Raw genomic sequence first — 18,723 nt, 5'->3', positions numbered from 1 at the left:
ATCCTTTTCAACTTATATTCCATTGAATAGACTGCAAAGACAAAACATTTAATGTTTGGACTGAGAAACGTCTTTTTTTTTTTTTTTTGCAAAGAATCATTAAAGGGGAACATTATCACCAAACCTTTGCAAGCGTCAATATATACCTTGATGTTGCAGAAAAAAGACCATGTATTTTTTTAACCGATTTCCAAACTCTAAATGGGTGAATTTTGACAAATTAAACGCCTTTCTGTTTATCGGTCTTTTAGCGATGACGTCAGAACGTGACGTCACCGAGGTAACCCACCCGCCATATTCATTTTCACATTACAAACACCGGGTCTCAGCTCTGTTATTTTCCGTTTTTTCGACTATTTTTTGGAACCTTGGAGACATCATGCCTCGTCGGTGTGTTGTCGGAGGGTGTAACAACACTAACAGGGAGGGATTCAAGTTGCACCACTGGCAAGAAATCTGCCGCCAGACCCCCATTGAATGTACCAAAGTGTCTTCACATTTGACCGGCAATGCTAAGACAGACATGGCACAGAGATGTATGGATGACCTGCAGATGCATTTGCAACGACTAAGTCAACAAAATCACAAAGGTGAGTTTTGTTGATGTTGTTGACTTATGTGCTAATCAGACATATTTGGTCCCGGCATGACTGCCAGCTAATCGATGCTAACATGCTACGCTAATCGATGCTAACATGCTATTACGCTTGCTGTATGTACATTTGAAACTAGATACCCACATTTAATGCGAACCAAACACTTACCAATCGACGGATTTACGTTGCTCCAGTGTCACAAGATGCGAAAGTCCTGATCTTTTGGTCCGCACATTTTACCGGCGATGCTAATAAGGCAGCTATGCTATGGGCCACTTCATTAGGTACACCCACGCTATGGCCGAATAGCGTCAATAGCCATTCGCTCAATAGCTTCAATTTCTTCTTCAATTTCGTTTTCGCTATCTGCCTCCATACTCCGACCGTCTGTTTCAATACATGCGTAATCTGTTGAATCGCTTAAGCCGCTGAAATCCGAGTCTGAATCCGAGCTAATGTCGCTATATTTTGCTGTGGTAACCGCCATGTTGTTTGTATTGGCAGCCCTGTATGACGTCACAGGGAAATGGATAGTGGTTTCGAAGATAGCGAAAATAAGGCACTTTAAAGGGGAACATTATCACCAAACCTATGCAAGCGTCAATATATACCTTGATGTTGCAGAAAAAAGACCATGTATTTTTTTAACCGATTTCCGAACTCTAAATGGGTGAATTTTGGCAAATTAAACGCCTTCCTGTTTATCGGTATTTTTGCGATGACGTCAGACCGTGACATCACCGAGGTAATACACCCGCCATTTTCATTTTCAACACATTGTAAACATTGGGTCTCAGCTCTGTTATATTCCGTTTTTTCCACTATTTTTTGGAACCTTGGGGACATCATGCTTCGTCGGTGTGTTGTCGGAGGGTGTAACAACACTAACAGGGAGGGATTCAAGCTGCACCACTGACAAGAAATCTGCCGTCAGAACCCCATTGAATTTGCCAGAGTGTCTGCACATTTTACCGGCGATGCTAAGACAGACATGGCACAGAGATGTTTGGATAACCTGCAGATGCATTTGCAACGACTAAGTCAACAAAATCACAAAGGTGGGTTTTGTTGACGTTGTTGACTTATGTGCTAATCAGATATATTTGGTCACGGCATGACTGCCAGCTAATCGATGCTAACATGCTACGCTAATCGAGGCTAACATGCTATTTACGCTAACTGTATGTACATTTGAAACTAGATACCCACATTTAATGCGAAACCAACACTTACCAATCGATGGATTTAAGTTGCTCCAGTGTCACAAGATGCGAAAGTCCTGATCGTTTGGTCCGCACATTTTACTGACGATGCCAATAAGGCAGCCATGCTATGGGCGACTTCATTAGGTACACCCATGCTATGGCTGAATAGCGTCAATAGCTATTCGCTCAATAGCTTCAATTTCTTCTTAAATTTCGTTTTCGCTATCTGCCTCCATACTCCGACCATTTGTTTCAATACATGCGTAATCTGTTGAATCGCTTAAGCCGCTGAAATCCAAGTCTGAATCCGAACTAATGTCGCTATATCTTGCTGTGGTAACCGCCATGTTGTTTGTATTGGCAGCCCTGTATGACGTCACAGGGAAATGGACAGTCGCGTCGCAAATAGGGAAAATCAATAACTTTTAAGCTTTTTTTACGGATATTCCGGGAGGTGTAAAATAAAAAATAAAAAAACTTCGAAAAATAAAACAAGCCACTGGGAACTGATTTTTATTGTTTTTAACCCTTTTGAAATTGTGATAATGTTCCCCTTTAAAACTTTATTTAGGGATATTCCGGGACCGGTAAAATTTGGAAAAAAACTTCAAAAAATACAACAAGCCACTGGGAATTGAATTTTATTGTTTTTAACCCTTTTGAAAATTGTGATAATGTTCCCCTTTAACTTAAAATATTTAATGGCAGCAACACATTGCAAAAAAGTTGGCACAGGGGCAATTTTACCAATGTTTTACATGGCCTTTCCTTTTAAGAACACTCAATAAACGTTTTGGAATTGAGTAGACCAATTTTTGAAGCTTTTCAGGTGGATTCATTTCCCATTCTTACTTGATGTACAGCTTAAGCTCTTCAACAGTCTGGGGTCTCCGTTGTGGTATTTTACGCTTCATAATGCACCACACATTTTCAATGGGAGACATGTCTGGCCTACGGGCAGGCCAATCTAGTACCCACACTCCTCTACTACGAAGCCACGCTGTTGTAACACGTGCAGAATGTGGCTTGGCATTGTCTTGCTGAAATAAGCAGGGGTGTCCATGAAAAATAATTTGTTTGGATGGCATGATATGTTGCTCTAAAACCTGTATGTAATTTTCAGCATTAATGGTGCCTTCACAGATGTGTAAGTTACCCATGCCTTGGGCACTAATACACCCCCATACCATCACAGATGCTGGCTTTTGAACATTGCGCCTATAACAATCCGGATGGTTCTTTTCCTCTTTGATCCAGAGGACACGACATCCACAGTTTCCAAAAACTATTTGAAAAGTGGACTCGTCAGCCCACAGAATACTTTTCAGCTTTGCATCAATACATCTTAGATAAGCTCGGGCCTAGCGAAGCCGGCGGCGTTTCTGGGTGTTGTTGATGAATGGCTTTGGCTTTGCATAGTAGAGTTTTAACTTGCAGTTAACTGTAGTTACTGACAGTGGTTTTCTGAAGTCTGGTCACGGGCATTAAATGTTACGTTCAGTGATTTCTCCAGATTCTCTGAACCTTTTGATGATATTACGGACCCTAGATGGTGAAATCCCTAAATTCCTTTCAATAGCTCTTTGAGAAACGTTGTTCTTAAACTGTTTGACAATTTGCTCACGCATTTGTGGACAAAGGGGTGTACCTCGCACCATCCTTTCTTGTGAAAGACTGAGCACTTTTTGGGAAGCTGTTTTTATACCCAATCATGGCACCCACCTGTTCCCAATTAGATTGTTCACCTGTGGGACGTTCCAAATAAGTGTTTGATGAACATTCCTCAACTTTCTCAGTCTTTTTTGCCTCTTGTGCCAGCTTTTTTAAAACATGTTGCAGGCATCAAATTCCAAATGAGCTAATATTTGCAAAAAATAACAGAATGTACCAGTTAAAACATTAAGTATATTGTCTTTGCAGTCTATTCAATGGAATATAAGTTGAAAAGGAATAGCAAATCATTGTATTCTGTTTTTATTTACGATTTTCACAACGTGCCAACCTCACTGGTTTTGGGTTTTGTAATTTACCAGCACAATTAATTATTTGCTTTAGTGGTAGTGTGTCAACATATAAGAAACAGCTCTCATTATGGTGCAATACACCGTTGTTTGCAAACTACACCTACAATAAATGACGTTGTGGAATCAATACATGCCAATTAAAAAATATATTGTCATTCGATTTAGAATGTGAGTTTCAGTTGATTATATAGATAACCGGCAATTGCAGCACTTAAATTGTTTTTATGTTTCTGGACATTTTACTCGTAACTCAATCAACTTGAAGCACATAATTAGCCTCACTGTGATCCTCTATGATTGCTGTTCATCTAGAATCATAGATCATTGACATTTTACTGTGGGTTGTTTCGAATGGAGCCTGTGTTTCTGTATTGTACATTTAACATACTGTGTATGCCCTAAAACCGTCAATGTTTGTCATCACACAGGATGTTAAAGTACGCCGCGGCTCGAGGCGGCCTCAGCCTGCTGACGGTGAGGCGGGCTTGCCTTCTGTCCCGCACTGCCTGTTTGACAACGCAGACGGAGTATCGACCAATCAAGAAAGTGATGGTGGCGAACAGAGGTAAGACTTGTCTTCCTGCCATGTCTTTGCAAGCTCATACTGTCTGTAATTCCGTTGGAATCCTTTTAATTGATGAGGCTTTCATATGTATTTATAATAAAAGATAGAAAATGACTGCAATGCCATCCAAAATCATATTTACCAATTTGTTTTGGTCTTTGTTGATTTTTAAGCACACATTCTGTATGGGCGGCGACACTTTTTTTCCCTTCTTTTTACCTTCATAGAACGCCTTTAAAGACAAAAGTGCAGTCTATTACTGTTATTGCCGAAAGCCTTGTTAAGTTTTAACGCGTATTAGTGTTTTACACTTCTACGGTAGGGCATAAAATGTGCTGAATGACTTTGGGATATTACTGGCAATCGGTTATGCTGTTAAATAAGAAGAGGGCTCTTTGCATTTTAATTATTGGTTCTCATGTTTTATATTATTATCCTCCCAAAACACATTAGCCATTTAAAAATACCGTATTTTTCGGAGTATAAGTCACACCTTCCGAAAATGCTTAATAAAGAAAGAAAAAAAAAAACATATATAAGTCGCACTGGAGTAAAAGTCACATTTTTTGGGGAAATTTATTTGATAAAATCACACACCCAGAAAAGACATTTGAAAGGCAATTTAAAAAAAAATAAAGAATAGTGAACAACAGGCTGAATAAGTGTACGTTATATGATGCATAAATAACCAACTGAGAAGGTGCCTGTTATGTTAACGTAACATATTATAGTAAGAGTCATTCAAATAACTATAACATATAGAACATGCTATACGTTTACCAAACAATCTCTAACTCCTAATCGCTAAATGCCATGAAATTATATACGTCTAGTCTCTTACGTGAATGAGCTAAATAATATTATTTGATATTTTACTGAGCTGCCACCTTAACGTGGTAGAGGAGTTTGCGTGTCCCAATGATCTTGGGAGCTATGTTGTCCGGGGGCTTCTATGCCCTCTGGTAGGGTCTCCCAAGGCAAACTGGTCCTAGGTGAGGGATCAGACAAAGAGCAGCTCAAAGACCAATATGAATAACACAAGAAAAAGGACTCAGATTTCCCTCGCCTGGATGCGGGTCACTGGGGCCCCCTTTTGGAGCCAGGCCCGGAGGTGGGGCACAATGGCGAGCGCCTGGTGGCCGGGCCTGTTCCCATGTTGCCCGAAGAGGCAACATGGGTCCCCCCTCCAATGGACTCACCACCCATAGCAGGGGCCATAGAGGTCGGGTGTATTGTAAGCTTGGCGGAAGCCGAATGCAGGGCTCTTGGCCGTCCGATCTTCAGCTGCATAAGCTAGTTCTTGGGACGTGGACTGTCACCTCACTGGGGGGGAAGGAGCCTGAGCTAGTGCGCGAGGTAGAGAAGTTCTGGCTTTATATAGTCTGGAACCACTTCTCTCGAGAGGGGCCGGACTCTCTTCCACTTTGGCATTGCTGGCAGTGAGATGCGATAGGCTGGGGTGGAAATTGTTGTTGCACCCTGGCTCAAAGCCTGGAGGTTGGAGTTCAACCCGGTGGACAAAAGGGTAGCCCCCCTCCGCCTTCGGGTGGGGGGACGGGTCCTGACTGTTGTTAGTGCTTACGCACCAAACAACAGTTCAGAGTACCCACCCTTTTGGGGTACACTCGAGGGAGTACTGGAAAGTGTTCCACTGGGTGATTCCCTTGTCCTACTGGGGGACTTCAACGCTCATGTTGGCAGCGACAGTGGAACTTGGAGAGGCGTGATTGGGAAGAATGGCCTCCCGGATCTGAACCCGAGTGGTGTTTTTGTTATTGGACTTTTGTGGTCGTCACAGATTGTCCATAACAGACACCATGTTCAAACATAAGGGTGTCCATATGTGCACTTGGCACCAGGACTTTGTAGTTGTGTCATCGGATTTGCGGCCTCATGTTTTGGACATTCTGGTGTAGAGAGGGGCGGAGCTTTCAACCGATCACCACGTGGTGGTGAGTTGGCTGCGATGGTGGGGGAGGATGTCAGACAGACCTGGCAGGCCCAAACGCATTGTGAAGGTTTGTTGGGAACGTCTGGCAGAGCGCGTTTCAATTCCCACCTCCGGAAAAACTTTGAGCATGTCATGAGGGAGATGCTGGACATTTGAGTCCGAGTGGACCCTGTTCCGCACCTCTATTGTCGAGTCTGCAGACTGAAGCCTTGGAATACGGCTTCGAAGCGATACTGGACCTTCATCCGCTGCCTCAGGAAGGGGAAGCAGTACACTGTCAACACCGTGTATGGTGCGGATGGTGTTCTGCTGACCTCGACTGCGGATGTTGTGGATCGGTGGAAGGAATACTTCGAAGACCTGCTCAATCCCACCAACACGTCTTCCTATGAGGAAGCAGTGCCTGGGGAATCTGTGGTGGGCGCTCCTATTTCTGGGGCTGAGGTTGCTGAGGTAGTTAAAAAGCTCCTCAGTGGCAAGGCCTCGGGGTGAATGAGATACGCCCGGATTCCTTAAGGCTCTGGATGCTGTGGGGCTGTCTTGTCTAGGTCTCTGCTTTTTGCAGAGGATGTGGTCCTGATGGCTTAATCTGGCGGGGATCTTCAGCTCTCACTGGATCGGTTCGCAGCCGAGTGTGAAGCGACCGGAATGAGAATCAGCACCTCCAAGTCCGAGTCCATGGTTCTCCCCCGGAAAAGGGTGGAGTGCCATCTCCGGGTTGGGGAGGATACCCTGCCCCAAGTGGAGGAGTTTAAGTACCTCGGAGTCTTGTTCACGAGTGAGGGAAGAGTGGATCATGAGATCGACAGGGTGATCGGTGCAGCGTCTTCAGTAATGCGGACGTTGTATCGCTCTGTTGTGGTGAAGAAGGAGCTGAGCCGGAAGGCAAAGCTCTCAATTTACCGGTCGATCTACGTTCCCATCCTCACCAATGGTCATGAGCTTTGGGTCATGACCGAAAGGACAACATCACGGATACAAGCGGCTGAAATGAGTTTCCTCCACCGGGTGACGGGGCTCTCCCTTAGAGATAGGGTGAGAAGCTCTGTCATCCGGGAGGAGTTCAAAGTAAAGTCGCTGCTCCTCCACATCGAGAGGAGCCAGATGAGGCGGTTCGGGCATCTGGTCAGGATGCCACCCAAATGCCTCCCTAGGGAGGTGTTAAGGGCACGTCCAACCGGTCGGAGGCCACGGGGAAGACCCAGGACACGTTGGGAAGACTATGTCTCCCGGCTGGCCTGGTAACGCCTCGGGATCCCCCGGCAAGAGCTGGACGAAGTGGCTGGGGAGAGGTAAGTCTGGGCTTCCCTGCTTAGGCTGCTGCCCCCGTGACCCGACCTCGGATAAGCGGAAGAAAATGGATTTACGGATGGATTTTACGGTAATGTGTTAATAATTTCACACATAAGTCGCTCCTGAGTGTAAGTCGCACTGTGGTAAAAAAACTGCGACTTATAGTCCGAAAAATACGGTAGTCAGCTTTATATATATTTTGCCTAAGTTGGTAAAGCTCAACATCCCTTATTTTATTGTAGTCATGTATTGATCTCCAGCAAATGCAAATGTGTCTGCATGCGTTCATAGATTCTTGTCAGTCCATCCATTAAACTGCTTTAATTTGTCATTGCGATTTAGATGACTCTTGGTCCCTGCCATACACACACACACACACACACACACACACACACACACACACACACACACACACACACACACACACACACACTCACAAGAGGTTTTGTCAGCGTCGGTCCTTTGCATCGGCGTGACATGATATCCTTACCACATTAGATCACATTCACCACACTGCAGTGCATGTGTGTGCATGTTTGTGTGTGTTTTTCTTGTATTTCAACTCTTTTTAAGACATGAACAAGGAAAGGTACCTTCAATATGAGCAATTTTGGACTGAAATCATGGTCCCAATACGGAAAACCATTGCATCTAATAGAGAGCCAAATACTAGAGTCCGTGAACATTGGTTAGGATTTTTTGATGATCTAATGTGCATACAAAAGTAAACATTGACAGGTGCAAAGGCAGCAATATATGATGAAACAAGACGGCAGCTTAAAGAGGACTTCCCTCTTCATCCCCGAACAAACCCGCCAGGTGAACAGCGGATTTTACAACAACCCACGTCCCATATGTGACCATAGCATGAACAAATACACTGCGGTACTAAGGCTATAGTGGCCATTAACAGTTAGCTTCTACAGCTGGGTTGCCCAAAGTCCGGCACAGGGGCCATCTGTGGTCTGTGACTCGTTTGTCATCGGCTTTAAGCACATTACAAAAAATAAAGATTTCATTTAGACCCCTGGTGGTAAAATCCATCACAATGAGGGTGGTACCAAAAAGGAGGGATTTTTCAAATTGACTGTGTGTCTGTTTTAAAAGTGCTCCCCCCCTCTGGTCAACCTATAGAATAACAAGTGTGTGTAAGAAGTTGAAATGCATCACCTTTGGCCAAAATTAATTAAAAAAAAATAATAAATATGTATATAATGACATGCTGTAATTTGAAAACTATTATATTACCCCCCAAAAAATTAAATCAGTCTTTTTTTGCACAAAGTGTCAACTTTTTTTATGTAAAATTATTTCTTTTTAATGCAAAATGTACTTGTCATATAAAATTCAGATTTTTATCAAAGTTTTGCCAATATTTTTTGGTAAAATATGACTTGTCATAATTTTGCCAAGTAAAATTCTGACTATTAAAATATTGCCAACATTTTTATTTTTTCATATACATTTATGAGTTGTCGAGTAAAATTACGACTTTTCAAAAATTGCCAAATCTTTAATTTTTTTCCTGTAAAATTGTGACTGTTATTGAGTAAAATTCCAACTTTTATCATAATATTGCACAGATGTTTTGTTTTGTAAAATTGTGACTGTTGTTGAGTAAAATTCCAACTTTTATCATAATATTGCACAGATGTTCAGTTTTGTCTTGTAAAATTGTGACTGAGTAAAATTCCATCTTTTATCCTAATATTGCGCAGATGTTCAGTTTTGTCTCGTAAAATTGTGACTGTTATCGAGTAAAATTCCAACTTTTATCCTAATATTGCACAGATGTTCAGTTTTGTCTTGTAAAATTGTGACTGTTGAGTAAAATTCCATCTTTTATCATAATATTGCGCAGATGTTCAGTTTTTCTTGTAAAATTATGACTGTTATTGAGTAAAATTCCAACTTTTATCCTAATATTGCATAGATGTTCAGTTTTGTTTTGTAAAATTGTGACTGTTGTTGATTAAAATTCCAACTTTTATCATAATATTGCACAGATGTTCAGTTTTGTCTTGTAAAATTGTGACTGTTATTGAGTAAAATTCCAACGTTTATCATAATATTGCACAGATGTTCAGTTTTTCTTGTAAAATGTTGACCTTTTTCTTGTGAAATTTCCACTCAATTTTACAAGCGTTTTTATATTTATATAGCATGTGTACATTATTAATTTCGTAACTACAAATCTTATATATATCTAGAAAGGGTGGTCCTAAAGAGGTAGGCATTTTTTGGAGGTCTCAAGAAGGTAAGAAATACAAGCGTGCGTGCGAAGAATTGACACACAGACTGGATCATATCAGGCCAGATTTAACTTCTTCAAGAAAAATAACTTTTACCGTTTATCTTTTAACTCCTGCATTCTCACTTCCAAACAATTATACAATTAGCATCTGCTGACACAAAAACACATTTGCAGGTCTTTGTGTACATGTCATTGCCATAGGGGGGGTGCTATTACTCCTATCTCTGAGGACACTTGGGCAACCAGAAGCCTAAAGAAAGTCATCACAAGGTAAAGACTCTTTGTTAAAATCAATGCAATTCTTGTCCTCGTCCAGGTGAGATTGCTATCCGCGTGTTCAGAGCGTGCACTGAGCTCGGGATCCGAACAGTGGCCGTGTACTCTGAGCAGGACACTGGACAGATGCACAGGTATGAATGTTTTGCTAGTGTAAATGTTGTTTGGTCTGTATCAGTGGTTCTCAACCTTTTTTCAGTGATGTACCCCCTGTGAACATTTTTTTTAATTCAAGTACCCCCTAATCAGAGCAAAGCATTTTTGGTTGGAAAAAAAGAGATAAAGAAGTAAAATACAGCACTATGTCATCAGTTTCTGATTTATCTTTAAAAGATGCAATCGTGGCGTGTTGGCTGAGTTCTTTAAGTTTACTCCATAGCGTGCTCATCAAAAACATCAAGCTGCCGGCATGACCACATTCAACAACCTAAACAGGGCTACTGCACATGCTCTTCACCACTGTGGCATGCTGGGTAATGGAGTTCTTCTTAGCTCATAACACCACAATATATATCTGTCTTAGTCCAGCTAGAAGGCCTTACTGACAACAACGCGTGATCTGATTGGCTATCGCAACTGTCTATCAACTGTATGTCCCCGTTCACTTACAGTGCACAGACGCCCGCATTGTTGATTCTGAAGACCTCAGGCAGATTTGGTACAGCATGGCAACATAAGTTAGCTGAATTCTAATTGGATTAAAAAGTCTATAACCTAAAAACAACAGCGCTGGAAGGAGCATAAAATGACATGAAGAGACTATAAATACTTTTTAGATATTTGTTAGGCCACTGATGTTGTACCAAGTTTTCTTACCTATTCATACCTGCTTTCGTATATTTGGAATCTGCATAAGTCCCAAATTGTATTGCAGAAATATTTATAAAACAATCTTGCCTTCCTCCATATTTCCTCCAAACAAATCCTTTGGAATTTGTCCCATTTGTGACGTTTTTTTCCTTTGGTGTCAGCGGATAACTCCATATACGGTAAAGTTTTACCTGAAAAGCTTTGCGCGTGCCTGCTATTAAAGTCCAAGTTCTTCTTTTTCTCTATCCTGTTGTTGTGGGGCAGACTAGCTCGTTCATGCATATGCAACCTCAGCTGTTGCCATTTCAAATACAAAGTAATGAATAGTTGTAACTTAGATGTATATCTGTCAGTAGACTCCATGTGGAAGAGCTAAAAAGTATGACATGGCTGGGGAGGGAGGAGAAGAGAAGACGCAGTTGAAGTGGAGGCGCGTACCGTATTTTTCGGACTATAAGTCAGTTTTTTTCATAGTTGCGGGGTGCGACATGTACTCCGGAGCGACTTATGTGTGAAATTATTAACACATTACCGTAAAATATCAAATATTATTTATCTCATTCGCGGAAGAGACGAAGAAAATGTCAGCAAGCGTCACACACACGTCAACCAATAAGAATTCGGCGGGGGAGGGTCATGGCAGAAGTGCATTGTGGGTCATGGAATGCTAACTGTTATATGCTATATGCCACTGCCGTAGTTATTAAAATGGATCATTTCATCGTTGTGTGCGACGTATATATGTTTTTTTCCTTCTTTATTATGCATTTTCGGCCGGTGCAACATATACTCCGGAGCGATTTACAATCCGAAAAATACGGTAAATAAGACCACTCAGAAAGCGAGTTGAACATGGTCTGTAAAACAATCAATGCAACATTTTGATCAAAGAACCACCATTACATGTTATGTAGACCACAAAGAAGTGATCTCAATTCAAAAATAATCCAAATTTGACCTCTTTAAACATAGTTTTGTTCTGAGTGTTCATCACCTCTTGCCACACTGCTTCAACCAAAATGGTAGTTTTAGAAAGAATGCTGTTTCTTTCTCGACAAATGAGCTGCATGGCAGACTTTTTAGCTTGTCATATGTAGAAATAAAACACATCTATTTTTATTTTAACTTTTTTATTTTTTATTAAATCAACAAAAAAATATACAAGATACACTTTCAATTAGTGCACCAACCCCCCCCCAAAGAAAAAACTCCCTCCCCCATTCACACTCATCCACACCCACTCACACAAAAAAAGGGTTGTTTCTTTCTGCTACCAAAATTCTGGTTCCCACAACATATATAGCACAGTCTGCAAGGGACACAGTCCCTGAAACACACATGATTGTGTGTGTTGCCGGGCCACTAACGTTATCATTAATTACTATTTTTTATGTAATTGTTTATTATTTTACCTACTTTTTTATCCCCAAAAATATATTTTTTAATTTATTCTTTTATTTTATTTACAACTCTTTTTCAAAATGTATTATTTTATGCTTTGCAGACAAAAAGCAGACGAGGCCTACCTCATTGGGAAAGGTTTGCCGCCTGTGGCCGCCTACCTGGATATCCCCGACATCATCAAAGTAGCCAAGGTAAAGTGTCACTGCTCATTTTACTCGCAAACTCAAAACAGTTTGGATGTCCAGTATTGGCTTTCTTACCGATCTGCTGATATTGCCCAACATTTCATTTCCAATACCGATACATAGCATCAAAGGTTGGAATTGGGGGTTAAATCCCCAAATATTAGCCCACTGCTCCCCTCACCTCCCAGGGGGTGATCAAGGGTGATTGGTCAAATGCGGAGATTTATTTCGCCACACCTCGTGTGTGTGTGTGTATGTGTGACAATCATTGCTACTTTAACTTAACTTAACTTAATGTAGCAGCTTTTCCAGTCATGTCACATGTGTGAAATGGACACGATATTTTACTGTGAACATGTGATGCCACTGGATACATTTAAACAAATAAACACTGTTTGTGCGAAATAACACGAATACTGCGATGTAAATTGTAGAAAAAGGGTTACCGTATTTCCTTGAATAGCCGCCAGGGCGCTAATTAATTTAAAAGCTCTTCTCACTCCTGCGCTTATTCAAGGCATGCGGTAAAAGTAAGCAGGCGCTAATGATTGTAAAACCTCTTCTCACCCCTGCGCTTACCAATGGCATGCAGTAAAAAATTGAGTGTGATAAAAAAATTATAAAAAATTCTTCAGCGGCCGCGACCCGGTGGTTGAGGACCACTGCTCTACAACATGTCATCGCGCCCCCCTTCACACCATGCTATCTGCGTGCCGGCCGGACGCATGCATTTCGCTGCTTCTCATACTAGATTGCAATGCATACTTGGTCAACAGCCATACCGTTTACACTTAAGGTCGTGATATAAACAACTTTAACACTCTTACTAATATGCGCCACACTCTTTGAACCCACACCAAACACATTTCTGGAGAACATCGGCTCTGTAACACTTTATAAACGCAACATAACACTTACCCACAATGCCATGCATCCATGACTTTTGGCTATATTATAGACGCGCCCTCAACCGACGCACGGAGAGCGGGGGGGTGTTTGGTGCTAGCGGGGTGTATAATATAGCCTGTAAGAGTCATGGATGCACTGCATTCTGGGTAAGTGTTATGTTGCGTTTATAATGTGTTACAGAGCCGATGTTCTCCAGAAATGTTTATTCTTGTTTGGTGTGGGTTCACAGTGTGTGGCTCATATTAGTAATAGTGTTAAAGTTGTTCTATATCACAACCATCAGTGTGATCTGTATGGCTATGGAACAAGACCCCTGGTTTACACATAATAAAAGAAAAAAAAACCTCCTCCGCCATTTTGGAAATGACGACAGGGGAAGAGTCACTTGTGACGTCACAAATTTGACCCGGTGATAAAGGTAAGCATGCGCTTATAAATTTGGGGAGCGAGTTTGACCCGGCAGTAATTCAAGGCAGGCACATAGTACATGCCCAGCGGCTATTCAAAGAAATACGGTATGTTTATTTTTAACATTTTGTCTTAACAAAATAGTCATTACAAAACCATAAGGAACAGTCGAGTAAAATAATATATCAACACCATAAGACAGGTTGGTATTTAAATAAATTCACAACTAAGAATCTAAATAATAATGCTGATAACTACGGTGTACAATTTTCAAAGCTTTATGTGTCACACAACTTTGTATCAGACCTGAGATCGGTAGGTCGTGAGTTCAAATCCCGGCTTAGTCATACCAAAGACTATAAAAAGGGGACCCATTAACTCCCTGCTTGGCACTCAGCATCAAGGGTTGGAATTGGGGGTTAAATCACCAAAAATGATTCCCGGGCGCGGCACTGCTGCTGCCCACTGCTCCCCTCACCTCCCAAGTGGTGATCAAGGGTGATGGGTCCAATGCAAAGAATAATTTCGCCACAACTACTGTGTGTGTGACAATCATTGGTACTTTAACAAAGTGTACAGAATATTTTAAATATATATATTTTTTTTACTTTTTTGTTCTGTCCAGCTACTCTGGCAAATCATATAGTTGATGTAGATGCCCATATCGGCTGTACACATTTACTTTACAAAAAAGTAGTGCGGGATACTTCTCCATCCATCCATCCATTTTCTACCGCTTATTCCCTTTCGGGGTCGCGGGGGGCGCTGGCGCCTATCTCAGCTACAATCGGGCGGAAGGCGGGGTACACCCTGGACAAGTCGCCACCTCATCGCAGGGCCAACACAGATAGACAGACAACATTCACACTCACATTCACACACTAGGGCCAATTTAGGGTTGCCAATCAACCTATCCCCAGGTGCATGTCTTTGGAAGTGGGAGGAAGCCGGAGTACCCGGAGGGAACCCACGCATTCACGGGGAGAACATGCAAACTCCACACAGAAAGATCCCGAGCCTGGATTTGAACCCAGGACTGCAGGACCTTCGTATTGTGAGGCAGACGCACTAACCCCTCTTCCACCGTGAAGCCCGGGATACTTCTCTTGTTTCCTTATTTGTATTTGACTTTATTAAATGTTTTATATTATTATTTGGTGCAGCCAGGCCGGAGCAGGAGGGGATGGAATTAGAAAAAAAGACAGAGGGGGAAATTAGGGGACAAGAGGGGGATAAGACAGAAAGACAACAGCAAACACAACAATAACAACAACAACAGAACAACATCAGCAAATAGGATATGTACAAATATGATGGTAAAAGCAGTTAGTGAAATAAAAAATACATAAATCACAATGAAAATTATTAGACCACAAATGCAGCAATACAAATACCAATATACAAACCCCGTTTCCATATGAGTTGGGAAATTGTGTTAGATGTAAATATAAACGGAATACAATGATTTGCAAATCATTTTCAACCCATATTCAGTTGGATATGCTACAAAGACAACATATTTGATGTTCAAACTCATAAACTTTTTTTTTTGTGCAAATAATCATTAACTTTAGAATTTGATGCCAGCAACATATGACAAAAAAGTTGGGAAAGGTGGCAATAAATACTGATAAAGTTGAGGAATGCTCATCAAACACTTATATGGTACATCCCACAGGTGTGCAGGCTAATTGGGAACAGGTGGGTGCCATGATTGGGTATAAAAGCAGCTTCAATGAAATGTTAAGTAATTCACAAACAAGGATGGGGCGAGGGACACCAATTTTTAAGCAAATTGTCAAACTGTTTTAGAACATTTGTCAACGAGCTATTGCGTCCGTTGTGTCTTTGAGCAAGACACTTCACCCTTGCTCCTGGTTAGGGCCTTGCATGCAGCTCCCGCCATCAGTGTGTGAATGTGTGTGTGAATGGGTGAATGTGGAATGAGTGTCAAAGCGCTTTGAGGAACTTGAAGGTAAAAAAGCGCTATACAAGTATAACCCATTATTTTTAATAAAAGTACTGTAACCAACATTTTAATAGTAGAACCCGGCCATACAAAATCTGTTCTTTGCCCGGGCGTCACAGATGACTGACAGTATCATGGGAATGTCCCAGGCCCCTTAATCCCTGGTGTTGGCCCCTCGCTTTCCAATTTCCCTAGCCTCCTTCATCCATTCCTTGCAATAACAAAACCCAAAACCAGTGAAGTTGGCATTTTATGTAAATGGTAAATAAAAACAGAATACATTGATTTGCAAATCCCTTTCAACCGATATTCAGTTGAATAGACTGCAAAGACAAGATACTTAACGATCGAACTGGATAAGTTTATTTTTTTTGAAAATATTAGCTCATTTTGAATTTGCAACAAGTTTCAAAAAAGCTGGCACAAGTGGTAAAAAGAATGAAAAAGTCAAAGAATGCTCATCAAACACTTATTTGGAAAGTCCCACAGGTGAACAGGCTAATTGGGAACAGCTGGGTGCCATGATTGGGTATAAAAGGAGCTTCCATTAAATGCTCAGTCATTCACAAACAAGGATGGGTCGAGAGTCACCACTTTGTGAACAAATGCGTGAGCAAATTGTCGAAGTTTAAGAAGAACATTTCTCAACGAGCTATTGCAAGGAATTTGGGGATTTCACCATCTACTGTTGAACAACTTATGCTGCACATCAAGCAAGAGTGGGAAATAATTCCGCTTAAAAAGCTTCAAAAATTGGTCTCCTCAGTTCCCAAACGTTTACTGAGTGTTGTTAAAAGGAAAGGCCATGTGACACAGTGGTAAAAATGCTCCTATGCCAACTTTTTTGAAATGTTTTTCTGCCATTAAATTCAAAGTTAATGATTATTTGCAGGAAAAAAATGAAGTTTCTCAGTCCGAACATTAAATATCTTGTCTTTGCAGTCTGAAAAGGATAAGTTGAAAAGGATTTGTAAATCATTGTATTCTGTTTTTATTTACAAATTACACAATGTGCCAACTTCGCTGGTTTTGGGATATCTATTTATTTCTGATTAAATGACTTCTCCTTGGCTTCAAGTTGTTGTTGTTGTGTTCCAGAAGTCAGTGCCTAACTTGCTCCACTGTCACTTCAGTTTTGTCGGTTGCGTCTTTGTGGCTTAAAGTTGAGTTCATATTATTGTGTTGTGTAGTTTGTCTTTGTTGTGGCTTTTTGCAATCGTGTTTTAGCTAACATTTTTTGTATTGTAATTAATATTGTCGTTTGACGTCTGCATTTGATCACCACAGCTATCCGCCATTAATCGTTTTGACGCTGTCACACACGGGCAGATAGACTTATCGTTTAATGTCCTTCTTTTTAAAAGTGCTAAAATTCATATAAGTCTGCCGTTCTTGAAACCAATGTTTTTATTTTTCTAGTATCGATGAAATCGATTGATTTCTTTCTAACACGATTTTGGATTAATACCTATATTTATGAAGGCAAACTGCTGAGGACAGATCGAAATTTAGAAATAGAAATTGATCGATTGATATACTGATCCAGCGTTACACCCCTACCGATAACATGTATTAAACACCAGATTTTGTGAGAAAAAAATTATACATAATAGTTCACATTTTTGCCCAAACTATAATTTGAGAGCAAATACACTTTCTACTATAATTCTGAAATAGGTAATCAATTAGTACATCCATTACAAATAAGTTAGAGTCAATTGATTTTTCAACATTTCAATTATTTAACTGATAGACAACAACCAAGTAAAACTTTTTGAATATAATTTCACAAAATGGAAAAAAAAATAATCTGTTCAACACAATGAATGACAAATAAGGCCAATATAACTAAGCCACTACACTTTATAAGTGGAGTCACACCTCTTGTTAATTGAAAAAAAAAAAAAAAATTCTAATATTATATAGTTTTCCCTGACAGAAAAAAAAAAGTAGAATAAATGCCTGCCCCTTAAAACGTTAACGTTCAGGGTTCAAATAATAAAGTGCATTTTCTCCTTTAAGAAATAGTGCGAATGAACAGGGGTAGGCTTCGCTTCTTTCTCTTCCTTTTTGGACATGTTGAATTGTGCAAATGTAACTACATTACGTGATATCATTTGCATTTCTCAAACAAACAAAGCATAACAAACCATATCTTACCATTCAAAATTCCACAATCTTGAATATTTGTCTCTGTGCTTGACTGTTGTCTACAGGCGTTCGATTTGATATTTTACCTGACATGATGCAGGAGAGCGACTGTCTTAGATGCTGTCAAATCTAATTTTATGATCCTTTTTTATTTTGGCTTTGGCATCGCTGAGTTTTTTTTTCTTTTTCCCAGTACCGCTGGTCACTTTTAATCATTACTTTGCTGCTTGTGACTCAGAGGGACTGAGGTGTGCTGTTAGATTTAGGGCTGCACGATAATGGAAATTTGAACCAATAGCGATAACTAATACTGGACACTGCAGGTGAAGTTTCCTTTATTCCTGTTACTTCATGTAAGGGAGTTATGTAAAAATAAATTATGTAAACAACTAAGGTTGGGTGATATGGCCTTTTTTTAATATCTTGATATTTTTAGGCCATGTCGCGATACACGATATTTATCTTGATATTTTGCCTTTGCCTTGAATTAACACTTGATACATATATTCACAGCAGTTTGATGATTCTATCTGTTTACATTAAAACATTCTTCTTCATACTGCATTAATATATGCTCATTTTAAACTTTCATGCAGGAAAGGAAATCGCAACTAAGTCAATTTAGCAAAACTGTATTTTTCAAATAGTTATTAAGCAGTGGTACAAACATTCATGTAATTTTCAAACAGAAAGTGCAAGATTGTCAGAGACATTTTAAAACAA

The 18,723-nt window shown here is 40.5% G+C and overlaps 1 protein-coding gene across 1 annotated transcript in view; it reads left to right on the top strand.

The window, feature by feature from the left end:
- Positions 1 to 18,723, top strand: part of LOC133560789 (pyruvate carboxylase, mitochondrial-like) — a 692,938-nt gene that overhangs the window by 63,831 nt on the left and 610,384 nt on the right. Inside the window, exons 2-4 of the mRNA XM_061913719.1 lie at positions 4,254 to 4,390; positions 10,205 to 10,298; positions 12,479 to 12,569. Coding sequence (XP_061769703.1) covers positions 4,254 to 4,390; positions 10,205 to 10,298; positions 12,479 to 12,569 — 322 coding nt within the window. The remainder of the gene's footprint in view (positions 1 to 4,253; positions 4,391 to 10,204; positions 10,299 to 12,478; positions 12,570 to 18,723) is intronic.

The sequence above is a fragment of the Nerophis ophidion genome, linkage group LG10, assembly GCF_033978795.1.
Source record: "Nerophis ophidion isolate RoL-2023_Sa linkage group LG10, RoL_Noph_v1.0, whole genome shotgun sequence".
Classification (NCBI taxonomy): domain Eukaryota; kingdom Metazoa; phylum Chordata; class Actinopteri; order Syngnathiformes; family Syngnathidae; genus Nerophis; species Nerophis ophidion.
The sequence above is the reverse complement of the archived record's forward strand: the minus strand, read 5'-3'. Positions and strand labels throughout refer to the sequence as shown.